This window comes from Coregonus clupeaformis, chromosome 6, assembly GCF_020615455.1.
Source record: "Coregonus clupeaformis isolate EN_2021a chromosome 6, ASM2061545v1, whole genome shotgun sequence".
NCBI lineage: Eukaryota > Metazoa > Chordata > Actinopteri > Salmoniformes > Salmonidae > Coregonus > Coregonus clupeaformis.
The window spans coordinates 49,050,528-49,069,842 of NC_059197.1; the positions used below are offsets into that span (position 1 = coordinate 49,050,528).

General features: G+C 46.9%; 1 protein-coding gene across 1 annotated transcript in view; it reads right to left on the reverse strand.

The window, feature by feature from the left end:
- Nucleotides 1–309: 309 nt before the first annotated feature.
- LOC121568062 (unconventional myosin-Vc) overlaps nucleotides 310–19,315 on the reverse strand; it is a 32,170-nt gene continuing 13,164 nt past the window's right edge. Inside the window, exons 15-40 of the mRNA XM_041878631.2 lie at nucleotides 18,631–18,762; nucleotides 18,259–18,356; nucleotides 17,547–17,633; nucleotides 17,202–17,313; nucleotides 16,726–16,937; nucleotides 16,149–16,314; nucleotides 15,828–15,974; nucleotides 14,705–14,963; nucleotides 12,756–12,819; nucleotides 11,183–11,363; nucleotides 10,544–10,637; nucleotides 8,813–8,876; nucleotides 8,638–8,718; nucleotides 7,945–8,219; nucleotides 7,748–7,811; nucleotides 7,313–7,469; nucleotides 7,142–7,226; nucleotides 6,945–7,043; nucleotides 6,522–6,676; nucleotides 6,229–6,318; nucleotides 5,900–6,050; nucleotides 5,028–5,215; nucleotides 4,138–4,235; nucleotides 3,660–3,837; nucleotides 1,414–1,494; nucleotides 310–1,238 (exon numbers count right to left, since the gene is read on the reverse strand). Coding sequence (XP_041734565.2) covers nucleotides 1,083–1,238; nucleotides 1,414–1,494; nucleotides 3,660–3,837; nucleotides 4,138–4,235; nucleotides 5,028–5,215; nucleotides 5,900–6,050; nucleotides 6,229–6,318; nucleotides 6,522–6,676; nucleotides 6,945–7,043; nucleotides 7,142–7,226; nucleotides 7,313–7,469; nucleotides 7,748–7,811; nucleotides 7,945–8,219; nucleotides 8,638–8,718; nucleotides 8,813–8,876; nucleotides 10,544–10,637; nucleotides 11,183–11,363; nucleotides 12,756–12,819; nucleotides 14,705–14,963; nucleotides 15,828–15,974; nucleotides 16,149–16,314; nucleotides 16,726–16,937; nucleotides 17,202–17,313; nucleotides 17,547–17,633; nucleotides 18,259–18,356; nucleotides 18,631–18,762 — 3,474 coding nt within the window. The 3' untranslated portion in view covers nucleotides 310–1,082. The remainder of the gene's footprint in view (nucleotides 1,239–1,413; nucleotides 1,495–3,659; nucleotides 3,838–4,137; nucleotides 4,236–5,027; nucleotides 5,216–5,899; nucleotides 6,051–6,228; nucleotides 6,319–6,521; nucleotides 6,677–6,944; nucleotides 7,044–7,141; nucleotides 7,227–7,312; nucleotides 7,470–7,747; nucleotides 7,812–7,944; nucleotides 8,220–8,637; nucleotides 8,719–8,812; nucleotides 8,877–10,543; nucleotides 10,638–11,182; nucleotides 11,364–12,755; nucleotides 12,820–14,704; nucleotides 14,964–15,827; nucleotides 15,975–16,148; nucleotides 16,315–16,725; nucleotides 16,938–17,201; nucleotides 17,314–17,546; nucleotides 17,634–18,258; nucleotides 18,357–18,630; nucleotides 18,763–19,315) is intronic.

Here is a 19,315-nt window from a genome sequence, read left to right on the forward strand (position 1 = left end):
ATCCTGAGGCCCATTGTCATACCATTTATCCGCCGCCATCACCTCATGTTTCAGCATGATAATGCACGGCCCCATATCACAAGGATCTGTAAACAATTCCTGGAAGCTGAAAATGCCCCAGTTCTTCCATGGCCTGCATACTCACCACACATGTCACCCATTGAGCATGTTTGGGATGCTCTGGATCGACGTGTACGACAGCGTGTTCCAGTTCCCGCCAATATCCAGCAACTTCACACAGCCATTGAAGAGGAGTGGGACAACATTCCACAGGCCACAATCAACAGCCTGATCAACTCTATGCGAAGGAGATGTGTCACGCAGCATGAGGCAAATGGTGGTCACACCAGATACTGACTGGTTTTCTGATCGACAACCCCTATCTTTTGTGACAAACAGGTGCATATCTGTATGCCCAGTCATGTGAAATCCATAGATTAGGGCCTAATGAATTTATTAAATTGACTGATTTCCTTATATGAACTGTAACTCAGTAAAATCTTTGAAATTGTTGCATTTATATTTTTGTTCAGTATATTATTTAAGATACAAGATACTTCTACAGTATGATTTAAAAATATATATATTCAAAACAAAACAAAAAGCATATATGATGTACTGTGCATGTTACTCCATAATATCGAGTGGACACATTTGAATTTACTATATTAAAAAAAAACAGCAGTTTGATATTGAACTTAAAACTGTTTTCTGCAGAACTGCATTTCTCATCTCATCTAGCTGAGAAGTAAGGTTTCTCACTATACTACCATGCTTTAGCTCTGCAACAGCATCTGCATTTACGTCACACATTAAATCAGGCGTCAGCGTAATATTTATATCAAACTCTATTACAAGTGTCAATGAAAACACTAAATCATTTTAAAAGGCTGTTTGGCTACAATTGCAGTCGGTGGCCGTTTGGACTCAATGGCAGTCGGTGACACCCGAGACACTGGCACCTCACTCCTGCCAGCTTTTCCTCGTCATCCCTGGGATTCAAACCAGCAACCTTTAGGTTACTGGACCGCTTCTCTAAACTCAAGGCTACCGTCTCCCCCCCAGAGGTCAGAGGTCAGGGGTTAGATCCTGGTGAGGAAGCTCAGTCTGAGGCTGGACGGTAGCTGGAGTAGCTCCAGAGCCTGAGAGGACGGGGTGAAGGGGAAGGTAACCTGGAAATGATACTGGGTGTCCAGCATCAGCTGGGAAGATCCTCCCTCACGGTCCTGGAGCAACCCCTGGCGACAAGGGAAATCAATTAAATTTCCTAAATTTAGTTCATGGAAATATTTTAGATTGTCTAGAATTTCCATATAGTGGAACTGCTGTGATGGAAAGGATTTCATAATAAATTCAGGTACACATGATCTTTGTCACACTTGATCGAGATCGGGACGCACAATTATACCTTACCTGAACTTTGCGGACAAACGACGGTGCCACCCTTTTCTCAAAATCATCAATGGGCGTGTAAGAGTTCAGAATCTTGACTATCTAAAGCAGGATAATGAACAACATCCTGTCAGTAATATTCACAAAAACAGTGTAAATCTACAGTACTGCCTCTGTTGGTGAGGATATGGTACAACATTTTTGTTTTCTTCTTGTCAAAGCATTATGGGTAATGTAGTACAGCAAGAATCACCAACTAGATTTAGCCACGGGCCGATTTTCCTTTCTTGATCGGACGGTCGGGGGGGCCGGAACATAATTACAAATTATTTGCAGACTGCAAATTGACCGCAAGAAGTCCAAACAGATATAATATTTGACTAAAACGTCATCATTTCAAACCTTGCTTACATTTGTATACGATCATATATATATATATACATACACACTGCTCAAAAATATAAAGGGAACACTTAAACAACACAATGTAACTCCAAGTCAATCACACTTCTGTGAAATCAAACTGTCCACTTAGGAAGCAACACTGATTGACAATAAATGTCACATGCTGTTGTGCAAATGGAATAGACAACAGGTGGAAATTATAGGCAATTAGCAAGACACCCCCAATAAAGGACTGGTTTTGCAGGTGGTGACCACAGACCACTTCTCAGTTCCTATGCTTCCTGGCTGATGTTTTGGTCACTTTTGAATGCTGGCGGTGCTTTCACTCTAGTGGTAGCATGAGACGGAGTCTACAACCCACACAAGTGGCTCAGGTAGTGCAGCTCATCCAGGATGGCACATCAATGCGAGCTGTGACAAGAAGGTTTGCTGTGTCTGTCAGCGTAGTGTCCAGAGCATGGAGGCGCTACCAGGAGACAGGCCAGTACATCAGGAGACGTGGAGGAGGCCGTAGGAGGCCGTAGGAGGGCAACAACCCAGCAGCAGGACTGCTACCTCCGCCTTTGTGCAAGGAGGAGCAGGAGGAGCACTGCCAGAGCCCTGCAAAATGACCTCCAGCAGGCCACAAATGTGCATGTGTCTGCTCAAACGGTCAGAAACAGACTCCATGAGGGTGGTATGAGGGCCCGACGTCCACACGTGGGGTTTGTGCTTACAGCCCAACACCGTGCAGGACGTTTGGCATTTGCCAGAGAACACCAAGATTGGCAAATTCGCCACTGGCGCCCTGTGCTCTTCACAGATGAAAGCAGGTTCACACTGAGCACGTGACAGACGTGACAGAGTCTGGAGACGCCGTGGAGAACGTTCTGCTGCCTGCAACATCCTCCAGCATGACCGGTTTGGCGGTGGGTCAGTCATGGTGTGGGGTGGCATTTCTTTGGGGGGCCGCACAGCCCTCCATGTGCTCGCCAGAGGTAGCCTGACTGCCATTAGGTACCGAGATGAGATCCTCAGACCCCTTGTGAGACCATATGCTGGTGCGGTTGGCCCTGGGTTCCTCCTAATGCAAGACAATGCTAGACCTCATGTGGCTGGAGTGTGTCAGCAGTTCCTGCAAGAGGAAGGCATTGATGCTATGGACTGGCCCGCCCGTTCCCCAGACCTGAATCCAATTGAGCACATCTGGGACATCATGTCTCGCTCCATCCACCAACGCCACGTTGCACCACAGACTGTCCAGGAGTTGGCGGATGCTTTAGTCCAGGTCTGGGAGGAGATCCCTCAGGAGACCATCCGCCACCTCATCAGGAGCATGCCCAGGCGTTGTAGGGAGATCATACAGGCACGTGGAGGCCACACACACTACTGAGCCTCATTTTGACTTGTTTTAAGGACATTCCATCAAAGTTGGATCAGCCTGTAGTGTGGTTTTCCACTTTAATTTTGAGGGTGACTCCAAATCCAGACCTCCATGGGTTGATACATTTGATTTCCATTGATAATCTTTGTGTGATTTTGTTGTCAGCACATTCAACTATGTAAAGAAAAAAAGTATTTAATAAGATTATTTCATTCATTCAGATCTATGATGTGTTATTTTAGTGTTCCCTTTATTTTTTTGAGCAGTGTATATATATATATATATATATATCTCTATTATGTGTGGGAATACATGGGAACAGATTTAACAAAATAAAAATAAAAAACACTTGGAGCTAATTTCCTGGTGCTTTTACACAGTTTTATGTCCAAAAAAAAAAAAAAGGAAAATAAATATGTATTATTATTTATTTTTGCTTTCGAAAACTCTCCCCCCGCAGGCCGGCAGTTGGGTAAGCCTGTATGACATAATTCAGTACCTGTACAGTGTTGAGTTCAGAGCATTGTTCTATGATTTCCTTGGCGTCGTCATCGGTGGTCTTGTTGACCTGCAGCAGCCAGGCAGCCTGAGACAGAGGCTTCAGAGTTTCCATGGCACTGGTACCCTGCAATAGGTCCTTCTCCTTCAGCCACTCCTCCAGGTAACTGATGTTACACCTGAAAAAAACAGGTAGCCTAGCGGTTAAGAGCGTTGGGCCAGTAACCGAAAGGTCGCTGGTTTCGAAGCACCTGGAAAACACACAGACCGGTAACTGAAACATGTTGTTGCGTTACCTAACATACAGACAGGTAACTGAAACATGCTGTTACGTTTAACATACATTGTAGGAACTTTCACTGTTTGCTGGGGAGGATTTAGCTTTCCATGTCTTCCTCCCGTGCTTCTTGTTCACTACACACTCGCACAAATGCATGCATGGCTCACACACACACACACACACACACTCTGTCCCCTACCTGATCTGCATGCCCTTCCTACAGGAGCACATGTCTTTGCGTAGCAGGATGTTGTTGAGTGTGGCCGCACCCACCAGGAAGAAGATCTGTTTCACAGCCTGTTGGACAACACAGGGTCAGACACAAACACACAGTTAGATGCATTTAATAGAACCTAAAAATCATAGAGGTCCAAGAATCGATACCTGTGTCACCCCACAATTGATCCCAAGAGGGAGTTTACACCTTTCCCCTACAACCCCCCACCGGTCTGATCAGCCCCTGAGTGAGCAACCACCCCCCCCCCTACCTGTCTGACCAGCCCCTGAGTGAGCAACCACCCCCTACCTGTCTGACCAGCCCCTGAGCGACCCCCCCACCTGTCTGACCAGCCCCTCCTCCCTACCTGTCTGACCAGCCCCTGAGCGACCCCCCTACCTGTCTGACCAGCCCCTCCCCCCTACCTGTCTGACCAGCCCCTCCTCCCTACCTGTCTGACCAGCCCCTCCTCCCTACCTGTCTGACCAGCCCCTCCTCCCTACCTGTCTGACCAGCCCCTCCTCCCTACCTGTCTGACCAGCCCCTCCCCCCTACCTGTCTGACCAGCCCCTGAGTGAGCGACCCCCCCCCCCCTACCTGTCTGACCAGCCCCTGAGTGAGCGACCCCCCCCCCTACCTGTCTGACCAGCCCCTGAGTGAGCACCCCCCCACCTGTCTGACCAGCCCCTGAGTGAGCACCCCCCTACCTGTCTGACCAGCCCCTGAGTGACCCCCCCTACCTGTCTGACCAGCCCCTGAGCGAGCACCCCCCCTACCTGTCTGACCAGCCCCTGAGCGACCCCCCCTACCTGTCTGACCAGCCCCTCCTCCCTACCTGTCTGACCAGCCCCTGAGTGAGCGACCCCCCCTACCTGTCTGACCAGCACCCCCTCCATGCCGTGCTGACTCATAGTGCTGTGGTAAAGACTGAGCTGCTGGAGGAGAGAGGAGATGGTGTAGACCTCCTGGTCCTCGTAGATACTGTTGGAACGCTTACGGAAACCGGTAGGCTTCATACTAGAGATACCCTGGAGGCTCTCATGCTCCAGCATACCAGGAACTGAAGGAAACAGAGACACACACCTTACGTAGAACAGGTACTGAATGCAGAGACACACCTTACGTAGAACAGGTACTGAATGCAGAGACACACCTTACGTAGAACAGGTACTGAATGCAGAGACACACCTTACGTAGAACAGGTACTGAATGCAGAGACACACCTTACGAGAACAGTATGAATGCAGTTACGTAGAACAGGTACTGAATACAGAGACACACCTTACGTAGAACAGGTACTGAATGCAGAGACACACCTTACGTAGAACAGGTACTGAATGCAGACACACACCTTACGTAGAACAGGTACTGAATGCAGAGACACACCTTACGTAGAACAGGTACTGAATGCAGACACACACCTTACGTAGAACAGGTACTGAATGCAGAGACACACCTTACGTAGAACAGGTACTGAATGCAGAGACACACCTTACGTAGAACAGGTACTGAATGCAGAGACACACCTTACGTAGAACAGGTACTGAATGCAGACACACACCTTACGTAGAACAGGTACTGAATGCACGTGTGAATGAATGAAAACCTTTATTGCACTTTATTAACCATCTTGAGAATGTAAATCCTTTCTTGGATTTCTACAAATATTTCATGGAAAAAGTGACCATCAACGTTATGTATCATATCGATGTTGTATCCATGTTATCGTATAAGAGTAACCTACCGATCATGGGCAGAAGAGCCTTCTCCATAACAGATATAAACTGGTGATAGATACGGATGGCCAGGTCACTGAAGATCTGCCTGTGTTCAGACAAGTCAAAGTTCTGCAAGCAGTTCTTATTCTGACGCGGAGTGTTCTGTTTCATAAACTCCTACGACAGAATGTGGGATAGAATAACATCAGTTACAGATCTTTAGTTTGAGTATTACTATGCAATGTAGCCCCCCCCCCCCTAATGAAACAAAATATGGACTGGTACATTATCTGTGGATAGAACCCCCTGAACCACTTGATGGTGTGCTGTGTGAAACGCTGGAGGACAATCCTACCTCTTCCCCACTGTACTGTTTCAGGCAGTTGAGCATGTGGTACATGTTGGAGAGCCAGAACGACAGCAACTCAAAGTCTGCTTGGTGATCCTGAGACAGGTAACCAATGACAACATAAACCAACTCAATCCTGAGAACATCCGCATTTTTAAATGTAAACCAGGTCATTCAATTTCACCCACCGGGGACAGAAGAAGAAGAGCTTACAGTGGCCTGGTTCTGTGTTTTCAGAGTCGTATGAAGAACAATAAAGTGCAGAACAGGAAACAGACTAGAGCACTGACTCGGCTTACCGTGATGACCTTCTTGACCCCGCTGATGATGCCGTTCATGAGAGACTTGAGCTTGGCTCCGTCGTTGAGGTAGTCAGCGTGGCGGACACACATGAAGAGAAGCTGAGCGGCCATGCCGGGGATCATGTTGACCACTACCCCCCTGGGTTTCAGGTCTGACAGAAAGACAGAGCAGGGTGGTGTTCAGTAGGGCACACAACGGAAAAGCTTTTTGCAACAACAACAACAAAAAAAAAAGGGCATTCCTTATTGGACAAAGGTAGTCCCTCGCTGTTTCGGTCTGTCACACTTTCATAGTGAGAGCTAGTTGTTTGTTCATCCTCTCAGGTTCCCTCTGCTCTATTTTCCTCAGGCCATGTAGACCTGTGTGGTCAAGTGACACTATAAAAACAGTGTCAACAACGACGGTGAAGTGTTCAGTACCCAGAATGATGTATTGAATGAGTTTGGGTTCATCCTCCCTCTTGTACTCCAACATTCCAAGGTATTCTTTGGGAATAGTGGGCGCTGGCGTTTGATTGGCTGAGGAAGAAACCAAAAAAAAAACAGGAAATGTGCTGAATATCAAATGTGATAGAATGTCACCAGAAGTTTACTTTGTCAGTGCATAATCATGTTACCTTTCTCGGATGTTTGAAGACTCTTGATTTGATTTTGTAGCTTCCTTATCAATCTATCCTTCGTGTCGAGCTGTTCTTCAAAGTCCTGGAATAAGATTTAAATATCATAAGAAGTGAATTACACACACATTCCCCCTCCCCACCCCACCCCACCCCACCCCACACACACACCATGTTCTCTGCAGTGAGTCGTGATGCCTCCTGACTGAATCTGGTCTTGGCCTCGCTCTCTGTGTTCTTCTGTCTCCTGATCACCTCCTCCAGCTCCTCCACCCTCCTCTCCACCTCCTCCTTCTCCCTCTCCACCTCCTCATGCTGTTTCAACAGCCTGAACACAAACAGAGGTTAGGTGGCAGGTGTTTAGATCAGAATAGTAATGAGGGCTTGATTGTGTGCTTCAGTTGGTAAGAGTGTAGTGCTAGCATGTCGAGATAGTGGTTGTGGGTTAAATTCCCGTTGGGATCAGATCATATATATACACACATACTGTAAATGTATGCACTGTAAAAGGGGCTTTATAAATAAATTAAATGTGACTGATTGATTGATCTGCAGACGATGGCATATTGTTATATGATTTCAGGGCTTGAGTATATACCACCGTACCTGCGTTGGGAGCCTTCCTCTTCAACATTCATCTGAAGCTTTTTTGAAATCTCCTCAATTTTTTCTAATACAAAAAAAGAAAGAAAAAAAAGGAGATAAATGATTGGAATTACTTCCTGAGTTGACCGGGATAACAAATGGAACTGACCCCACCCAAACCTATAGGCCTAAGTGATGGTGTGGTGTACTGAGTCTACCGGTCATCTCTCTGGCCTGCTCCTCCAGTTGGACTTCCACTTCCTGTTTATGTCTTTGTAGCTCTGACACCTGCTGCCTGAGCTCAGGTATGACCATGTTTTCCTGGTTGAGCCTGGCCACCTCCTGACCAATGGCGTCGTTGACGGACGTTTTCTCCCGGAACAGTTTCTGCAGCTGACTGTTTTCTTTCTGCAGGTGTTCCACCTTGAACGCCAGCCCCTCCACCTGGCTGTCATAACCTTCCTTCTGTTCCCTCTGGCGGTTCTCCAGAACTCTGCCGGCAGACACAGGGAACAACAGACCTTATTCACTAGCCATGGATTTCAAATGGATCACAGTGTGAATAGAGATTTATATTTTCTAACAATCGTGGCCAGAGTGAATAAGGTTTATTCCTCACATTGGGGCGGAACAGCCACGTGGATCCTTACAATAACGGTACTAGTGTTATGTCACATAGCAGGATGCTTTTACCCACAGAGACCTCCAGTGCAGTGAGTGCATACGTTTTTAGTACATGTGATCCCTGTGGGGAATTGAACCCACAACCTTGGGATTGCTAGCACCACGCTGTTACCATCTGAGCTCATGACAGTGACCATACAGTAGGAGTTGTCAAGACGGCACAAACAGATCTGGGATCAGGTTAAATGTAGAGATCCAGAGTGGATGAAAATGCAAACATCTCAGACCTGGTAGCTTTCTGCAGCCCGTCGAAAGCAGTCAACAGATCCCCAACTTCATATATCTGGTCTGGCCCGTCGGAGGTCAACCTTTTAACAAAAACATGTGTAAACTGTATTTAACCTATCTTGTCCCAAATTTGTATAGAATTATATAGCTACATATGTATAGAAATTACACTACCTGGAAATGACCTCCTCTTCCACCATGCCACCAAGAAGCTGTCTTGTAATCACACTCATCTTAGCTATAGGAAAAGGAGTCACAACGATCAGTCACAACGATCATGGCCTGACAACAAAATCCTCTGGATAGCCCTTCATCCTTTTCACACTATCGTGCAGACCTGAACCACACTGTACTGGACCTGAACAATACTGGACCTGACCTGAACCACACTGGACTGGACCTGAACCATACTGGACCTGACCTGAACCATACTGGACTGGACCTGAACCATACTGTACTGGACCTGAACAATACTGGACCTGACCTGAACCACACTGTACTGGACCTGAACCATACTGGACCTGACCTGAACCATACTGGACTGGACCTGAACCATACTGGACTGGACCTGAACCACACTGGACTGGACCTGAACCACACAGGACTGGCCTGAACCACACAGGACTGGACCTGAACCATACTGAACCTGACCTGAACCACACTGGACTGGACCTGAACCCATACTGGACTGGACCTGAACCACAATGGACTGGACCTGAACCAGACTGAACCTGACCTGAACCACACTGGACTGGACCACACTGTACTGGACCTGAACCATACTGGACCACACTGGACCTGACATGAACCATACTGTACCTGACCTGAACCACACTGGACCGGACCTGAACCATACTGAACCTGACCTGAACCATACTGAACCTGACCTGAACCACACTGGACCTGACCTGAACCACACTGGACTGGACCTGAACCACACTGGACTGGACCTGAACCACACTGGACTGGACCACACTGTACTGGACCTGAACCACACTGGACTGGACCTGAACCATACTGAACCTGACCTGAACCACACTGGACTGGACCTGAACCACACTGGACCTGACCTGAACCACACTGGACTGGACCACACTGTACTGGACCTGAACCATACTGGACCTGACCTGAACCACACTGGACTGGACCACACTGTACTGGACCTGAACCATACTGGACCACACTGGACCTGACATGAACCATACTGTACCTGACCTGAACCACACTGGACCGGACCTGACCTGAACCATACTGGACCTGACCTGAACCACACTGGACTGGACCACACTGTACTGGACCTGAACCATACTGGACCACACTGGACCTGACATGAACCATACTGGACCTGACATGAACCATACTGTACCTGACCTGAACCACACTGGACCGGACCTGACCTGAACCATACTGGACCTGACCTGAACCACACTGGACTGGACCACACTGTACTGGACCTGAACCATACTGGACCACACTGTACTGGCCCTGAACCATACTGGACCACACTGGACCTGACATGAACCATACTGTACCTGACCTGAACCACACTGGACCGGACCTGACCTGAACCACACTGGACCTGAACCACACTGTACTGGACCTGACCCATACTGGACCTGAAAAATACTGTACTGGACCTGAACCGTACTGGACCTGACCTGAACCACACTGGACCTGACCTGAACCACACTGGACCTGACCTGAACCACACTGGACCTGAAGCACACTGGACCTGAAGCATACTGGACCTGAACCATACTGTACTGGCTCTTATATTTTATTTTCACATTGTCCTTTGTCCTTTCCACTGATCCAGCAACTATGGTGGCTGGGTAACCAGGCCAGTACAGTTCGGCTTGGCGGGGTACAGTAGTGTAAATTAACCGGACAGCAGACCTACTGTACCTTTGGCTTGTTCTGACTGCTCCTTCATTCTCCGGTCCAGATCATCTCTCTGGGTTTGGAGGTTATGAAGATCCTTCCGTAACTCAGGTATAACCTTGGAAGAGGATAATCAATCAATGAACTAACCAACCAACCAATCAATCCATTAATCCATCAGTCAAGTTATCCTTCACCCTATGAACCCTCACCTTGACGTGCTTGGTGAGCTGTATGACCTTTGAACCCTCACCTTGACGTGCTTGGTGAGCTGTATGACCTATGAACCCTCACCTTGACGTGCTTGATGAGCTGTATGACCTTTGAACCCTCACCTTGACGTGCTTGGTGAGCTGTATGACCTTTGAACCCTCACCTTGACGTGCTTGGTGAGCTGTATGACCTATGAACCCTCACCTTGACGTGCTTGGTGAGCTGTATGACCTTTGAACCCTCACCTTGACGTGCTTGGTGAGCTGTATGACCTATGAACCCTCACCTTGACGTGCTTGGTGAGCTGTATGACCTATGAACCCTCACCTTGACGTGCTTGGTGAGCTGTATGACCTATGAACCCTCACCTTGACGTGCTTGGTGAGCTGTATGACCTATGAACCCTCACCTTGACGTGCTTGGTGAGCTGTATGACCTATGAACCCTCACCTTGACGTGCTTGGTGAGCTGTATGACCTGGTCCTGTAGTTCAGTGTTGACCTGCGCCTCCTCCTCTAACTGTCTCTGCAGGCGGACTCTCTCCTCCTTCAGCCTCCTGTTCTCCTCCCTCAGAACCTCCACCTCCTTCTCATGGTCCTCCTTCTGCAGCTCAAGGTTGTTCTCTGCAATCCTGAGGAACTAAACTAGATCAATCTCATGTCCTTTTCACAATATTGTTCCGACCTGAACCATACTGGACTGGACCTGAACCATACTGGACTGGACCGGACCTGAACCCTACTGGACTGGACCTGAACCACATTGGACTGGACCTGAACCACACTGGACTGGACCTGAACCACACTGGACTGGACCTGAACCACACTGTACTGGACCTGAACCCTACTGTACTGGACCTGAACCCTACTGGACTGGACCTGAACCCTACTGTACTGGACCTGAACCACACTGGACTGGACCTGAACCCTACTGGACCTGAACCACACTGGACTGGACCTGAACCATACTGGACTGGACCTGAACCATACTAGACTGGACCTGAACCATACTGACCTGAACCATACTGGACTGGACCTGAACCACACTGGACTGGACCTCAACCACACTGGACTGGACCTGAACCACACTGGACCTGACCTGAACCACACTGGACCGGACCTGAACCACACTGGACTGGACCTGAACCATACTGGACTGGACCTGAACCACACTGGACTGGACCTGAACCACACTGGACTGGACCTGAACCATACTGGACTGGACCTGAACCACACTGGACCTGACCTGAACCACACTGTACTGGACCTGAACCATACTGGACTGGACCTGAACCCTACTGGACTGGACCGGAACCACACTGGACTGGACCTGAACCATACTGGACTGGACCTGAACCCTACTGGACTGGACCGGACCTGAACCACACTGGACTGGACCTGAACCATACTGGACCTGAACCACACTGTACTGGACCTGAACCACACTGGACTGGACCATACTGGACTGGACCTGAACCATACTGGACTGGCTCAGATACTCCCCCTTCACATTGTTCTGTCCAGAACTGTTCCTGCTACTATGGTGGATGAGTAACCAGGCCAGCCCAGTACAGCTTGGCTTGGTTTAGCTCGGCTCAGAAGTATTACTATAAAAAAAATTAAAAAATACACCTTTATTTAACCAGGTAAGCCAGTTGAGAACAAGTTCTCATTTACAACTGCGACCTGGCCAAGATAAAGCAAATCAGTGCGATAAAAACAACAACACATAGTTACATATGGGGTAAAACAAAACATAAAGTCAAAAATACAACAGAAAATATATATACAGTGTGTGAGAATGTAGTAAGTTATGGAGGTAAGGCAATAAATAGGCCATAGTGCAAAATAGTTACAATTTCGTATTAACACTGGAATGATAGATGTGCAAAAGTTGATGTGCAAATAGAGATACTGGGGTGCAAATTAGCAAAATAAATAACAATATGGGGATGAGGTAGTTGGGTGGGCTAATTTCAGAATGGCTGTGTACAGGTATATGTACATGATGAAGCAACTCTTACTTTCTCAATCTTTCTTCCCGTTCCAGATCTTCTTTCAGAGTTGTCTTGATTTGATCAAAGCGGTCTGGAAATGAAAGAAGTGAATCACAGTATAAATGACTGTATAACTGGATGGTCGGTCTTCTGGATCCATACTTGTAGGGTTGGGCGATGTCAACCTCTGTCCAATCGCGATTAAGTACCCATAAGACATCGTGCTATAAAGATGGTATCGCCCCCCTATTGGCAAGAAATAAAAAACAAAAAGACTGCTAAAAAAGGACAGCGCGAGCTCGCATGCTACAGGAGGGACGAAAGGCATCAGAACAACCCATTCCTCTCTGTTGGAGCTGTGGCACGAAAGAGGGTGTGTGTGTGTGTGTGTGTGTGTGTGTGTGTGTGTGTGTGTGTGTGTGACGATGCAGTGACAGTCAAGAAGCCTCCCTGGCTGTGCGTCGTGTGACGGGGTTGTAAATCATCAAGGGTCCGGCTGCAGAGCACACAACTCTGCTGTCCCCAGAACTGGATAATTATTCACATTTTGGAGGTCAAGGCTTCTATAGTTATAGGTACCGTAGGTTGTAGCCTACATTGCTAATAATAGGCTATGGAAATAGGCCTACTCTACACATCGTTTCTTTGACGCTTTCTTTTTACTTCTCATTCGATTTTTCCATCTTGTTATTGTTTGCTCAATTTCACTTCTTGTTGCCTGTAATATTTGTCATTCAAAATAAAGCTGCGATAGAGAAATCGCCTATAGACTGTGACTTTCACAATTGTTCCCATTTGAAAGTTGCAACTTTAGGACATCAAACACTTTATTAGAATAGCCTATTTGGGAAATACTCTTCATAACTTTAGCTTGTCTTAATGTGCTTTTGATAGGCTATTTTAAATTAGTAGGATTTGGCTTTTAGCCTTTTGGTTCACAACGGCAAGGAGGAGGGATGCATGCATCTTTTATAATAGACTAAGCTTTGCTCAACTGTAAGGTTTGTTCAAACTGCTAGTTCACTTGTTCTATCTTGCTATTGGTTGTTCTACCTCATTATCGCCGTCGGCCTATTGGTTGTTCTACCTCATTACCGCCGTCGGCCTATTGGTTGTTCTACCTCATTATCGCCGTCGCCCTATTGGTTGTTCTACCTCATTATCACCGTCGCCCTATTGGTTGTAATACTTCATTATCACCGTTGGCCTATTGTGTCCCAGGTTATTAGGTTATTCAAAACAACTTTAAAACTGTCTGATAAATGTGTTGTTTGATCATGAAGTAGCGTGGCAGGAGAAAGCCAGCATGCAGAAAAACTCAAGTCATATCAAAAGGGAGAGAAAGAAATACAAAATTAGGCTTTTAAAATAATTAGTGTCCGCTGTTATACGGCCAAGATCATCCAAACAAACATTTTCTTACATTTTGCGCTGCTCTTGCATTCAGTAAATTCTTTATAACATATTTATTGAATCTCTTTACTGCGCGGTGCCAGTCAAGTTGAAATAGGCTATACATCGTCTGTCACATCACAATGTCGTAACCATCGACGATGGCTGTTAATTATCTTCGATATCCGATACTATCGAAATATCACCCAATCCTAATCCATAGCAGCAGTCTCATCCAGCTCGGTGGACCAGGATCATATATGCCAGTGCAATCCTGAACTACTTTTGACATTTTAGTCATTTAGCAGACGCTCTTATCCAGAGCGACTTACAGTTAGTGAGTGTATACATTATATATATATATATATATATTTTTTTTCATACTGGCCCCCTGTGGGAAACGAATCCACAACCCTGGCGTTGCAAACGCCATGCTCTACCAACTGAGCTACATCCCTGCTGGCCAATACCTCCCCTACCCAGGATGCAGCGCCTTAGACCACTGCGCCACTCGGGAGAGACTACAGACCACCTTTTAAAAAAAGAGAATAGAACCATCCCAGCCATCATTTCCTCTCTCTTACCTTTCATCTCTGTTGCTGAGTCTGCAAGCTTCTTTTCTAAGTCCTGCTTTTCCACAATGAACCTGTCTTTTTCCTGTTGAAGCTGGGCGATCGTCTTGGTGGCGTCCTCCTTGCTCTTCTTCTCTCGCTCCTCTAGCGAAGCCTTCTCAGTGGCCGATTTCCCCAGCTGGGCCTCCAGACTGTGCAGCTTGTCTAGACCTTGGGCGTGAACACCGGCCAGACTTGTCAGCCTCTCCAGCAGCCCGCGGTTCTCTTTGCCCTGGAAGGACACACAGTGCATCAACAAATAAAACTGTGTGTTTCTTGACCACACGAGTTGAGTGACTACAAAGATGATGGTCTAGTCTGAGATCATGAGCTGAGACCAAGACCCAGACCAGGAAATTGGTCCCAGACTCAGACAGACCCATTGTATCGAGACCAGAACAAGATTCTGGTCTCAAGGCCAGTATAACCGGCATCAGTGTGTTAGCTTAGCATATAGCGCTGCCTCCCTGAACATGCCTCTGTCTGGGCTTGAACCAGGGTCCTCTACCTCGCCAAACACACGTGACCGCCCACTTGACAACGTGCAAACCGATTGAACTATTCCAAAATGTACCAGTTGGATGGCTCCATCTGTGACAGTTCAAGCTAGCTCTGTAGTGAGATTACGGTACACGTTCTTTGTTACACCAACACAAGATCAAGACTCCATCTCAATAACCCCACCGCATCCAAAAGAGACTCCATCTCAATAACCCCACCGCATCCAAAAGAGACTCCATCTCAATAACCCCACCGCATCCAAAAGAGACTCCATCTCAATAACCCATACCGCTTCCAAAAGAGACTCCATCTCAATAACCCCACCGCATCCAAAAGAGACTCCATCTCAATAACCCCACCGCATCCAAAAGAGACTCCATCTCAATAACCCCACCGCATCCAAAAGAGACTCCATCTCAATAACCCCACCGCATCCAAAAGAGACTCCATCTCAATAACCCCACCGCATCCAAAAGAGACTCCATCTCAATAACCCCTACCGCTTCCAAAAGAGACTCCATCTCAATAACCCATACTGCTTCCAAAGACAGGTCAGAGGTCAGTGTTGTACTGTTGTTTTTGGGGACTTTCTAACCTGATCCTCCAGCTTCTTCCTGAGCTGCTGGCACCTGTAGGACAGCTGCACGTTGTGTACGAGGCGCCGCAGGGTCTGGAAGCGTCTCCTCGCCAGCCATGCCCGGGCATACTTCTGTAAGATTAGGGCTTTCTGCACTTCCACCATCTGAGAGAGTTTACACACACACACACACACACACACACACACATTTTATAAACAGACGTGCACACTGAGTAATGACATCTAGTGAGATTCCCATGCTGTCTCGGTCGGTAGTTCATCAATGTGTTGATAGCTACAGCCAAATCAAATCTTTTCAGGTAGGGCACAGCGCAATACCTTTTTGTAGCGTTTCCTGGCGATCCAGCCTCTAGTGAAGGCTTGGATGGTGATAGAGGAGGAACGGACCATCCTGTAGATCTGTCTGGTCAGATAACCTCTCCAGTACCTCTGAATGACCACAGCAGCCCAGCCTTGCTTCAACGCTGCAGCCGTCACTGATTTACTAGAGAGACAAAGATAATTCTAATACTGATCTCAAAATTCTCTCTCTCTCTCTCTCACCCGCCCTCTCTCTCTCGCGCCCTCTCTCTCTCTCGCCCTCTCTCTCTCGCCCTCTCTCTCGCCCTCTCTCTCACTCTCTCTCTCGCCCTCTCTCTCTCTCTCTCGCCCTCTCTCTCTCTCTCTCGCCCTCTCTCTCTCTCTCTCTCTCTCTCTCTCTCTCGCCCTCTCTCTCGCCCTCTCTCTCGCGCCCTCTCTCTTTCTCTCTCGCCCTCTCTCTCGCCCTCTCTCTCTCCCTCTTTCTCTCTCGCCCTCCTCTCTCTCTCCCCCTCTACTGCCCTCTCTCTCTCTCTCCCTCTACTGCCCTCTCTCTCTCTACTGCCCTCTCCAGTGGTTGTGAATTCACGACACTCACCGTATCTGTCTCTGTCCGCGGACGTACTGTTGGAGGACGATGGCCGCGTCCCTCATACGGAGGAACTTCCTCCTGTGGCTCCACCCCCTCACATGCTTCTGGATGGTCACACACGCCCCTCGGAGACGGTCCAATCGCAGCTTCTCCAGGTACGCCACCTGACCCGCTCGGAAGAAGATCTTGGTCCGTCCAAACTTGTACTGGTTGGAGTCCTGGAGGGAAAGTGGGTGACAACAGATGGCTATACACATCAACATCCTCAGGTTCACCAAGGAGGCAGTTCAGAGTTGTGTTTTAAGCACACGCACAACTGACTTTAACCTAAAAAAAAATCATTAAAAATCGATGTCAACGGGAGACTTGCAACAAATATTCTCAGTTAAGAGCACAGATCTCAAGTCAGAACAGTGCTATAGAAAAGTAAGCAAAAAATGGGGAGGTTGACTCATATCTCCTGCATAATGTTCAGCCCTCACCTGAATCAGCCTCTGCAATACGGTCCTGCAGGTGTGTTTCTTGTCGTCGAGGCGCAGCTCCTGTTGGCTCATCAGTACACTGTATCGACTGTAGAACTCTATGTACGTCCACCTGACAATCAAAACACAGTTAAGTGAATACAAGGTTGAGCTTGTAAGGACGGTTAAACCAGAAAAACAGATAAAGTGCTGGACTGAAAAGCACTTTCAACAAAATAGTCTCTAAAGAGAATACTTTTTAAGTCCAGTGACTGATTAATCTGTATCCGGGAAACTGGCCCGGTAGAGTTCACCGCAGTGTTATTGTTGTATACGTATGGAGGTGTGGATGCTGGTCAGCATCACCTGGACGGGTAGCTCTGAGCGCTGATGTGAATGGTCTCCAGGACTCCACACGCCCTCAGCTGCTGAACCACCCGCTTGGAGTCATACCTGACAAGACACAATGACACACTCAGGGTTCATAATATCCAGGTCCTCAGCTGCTTGGAGTCATACCTGAGAAATTGAGAAACACCCCAAGACACACTCAGGGTTATCAAGATGACATAATTGAGAAACACCCCAAGACACACTCAGGGTTATCAAGATGACATAATTGAGAAACACCCCAAGACACACTCAGGGTTATCATGATGACATTATTGAGAAACACCCCAAGACACACTCAGGGTTATCAAGATGACATAATTGAGAAACACCCCAAGACACACTCAGGGTTATCATGATGACATTATTGAGAAACACCCCAAGACACACTCCGGGTTATCAAGATCACAATATTGAGAAACACCCCAACACACAAAGTTAAGACTTCAGAATGAACCTTTTGAAGACACAGAGTACTGGAGTCTGGCCACAGATTTCAAGCCCCATTTTACACACACTGTACTGCAATATTAACTATAAATACATTACTGTACAGAGCTGGAAGAGATTGGTCCCTCATGGGACAGGGCACAATGACAACACAGACTACAGTAGCAGAAGATTGTTGTGGCCTTAAGTCCCATCCGGGACGAAGAGCATTAAGTACGTACTGTGTGGTCCTACTTACTCGAATGGTATCTTTTCCTCGTTGGGCTTGATGCAGCGCACGTAGTGAGGGGTGGTGGCATTCAGAGTCTCCATCAGCAGGTACAGAGAACTGCGGAACTGTCACAAACATACAGAGGATGCAGACAGTCACACAAGGTACAAGCTCTATTACATATACCATTGCAAAGGTGGATGAATTAACAATAATAATAATATGCCATTTAGCAGAAGCTTTTATCCAAAGTGACTTACAGTCATGTGCGCATACATTTTTACGTATTAATGACTTTCATTTGACTATTTCAAAATAGCCCGTACACATAATGTTGTTTTAATGGTAAGTATAGTAATTCCGGTTTTCTAAGCGATGTAAACATGGTTGGTCACCTACCTTCTCTCCCACGGTGGTCCTGTGATTCTTATTGGCTGGTTTCACCCCAGGCCGGGCGGGCCTCACTTTAATGCCTTTACTGCCCACGCCGCCTGGCTCCTCCTCCAGGAAGAAGTTGGCCAGGAGAGGAAACTGATCGTGTTAAGGGAATAGAATGAGTCATACGTAACAGTCCAGTATTGGTCAAACAAGGTATGTTTAAACATGTAATAAGACTAGTATGTAGAGAGTGTAACTTTATTTTAAGTATACATGTAATAACATGTAATAAGAGCATAATAAGCACAAATTAAACATGTAATAGGCATGTAATAACATGTAATAGGCATGTAATAACATGTAATAGACATGTAATAGGCATGTAAAAACATGTAATATGCATGTAATAGGCATGTAATAGGCATGTAAAAACATGTAATATGCATGTAATAGGCATGTAATAACATGTAATAACATGTAATAACATGTAATAGGCATGTAATAGGCATGTAATAGGCATGTAATAGGCATGTAATAACATGTAATAGGCATGTAATAGGCATGTAATAGGCATGTAATAACATGTAATAGGCATGTAATAACATGTAATAACATGTAATAGACATGAAATAGGCATGTAATAACATGTAAAACACATGAAATAGGCACATTTTGGTTCCTGGAGCAAAGACCCTGTGCTACGGTG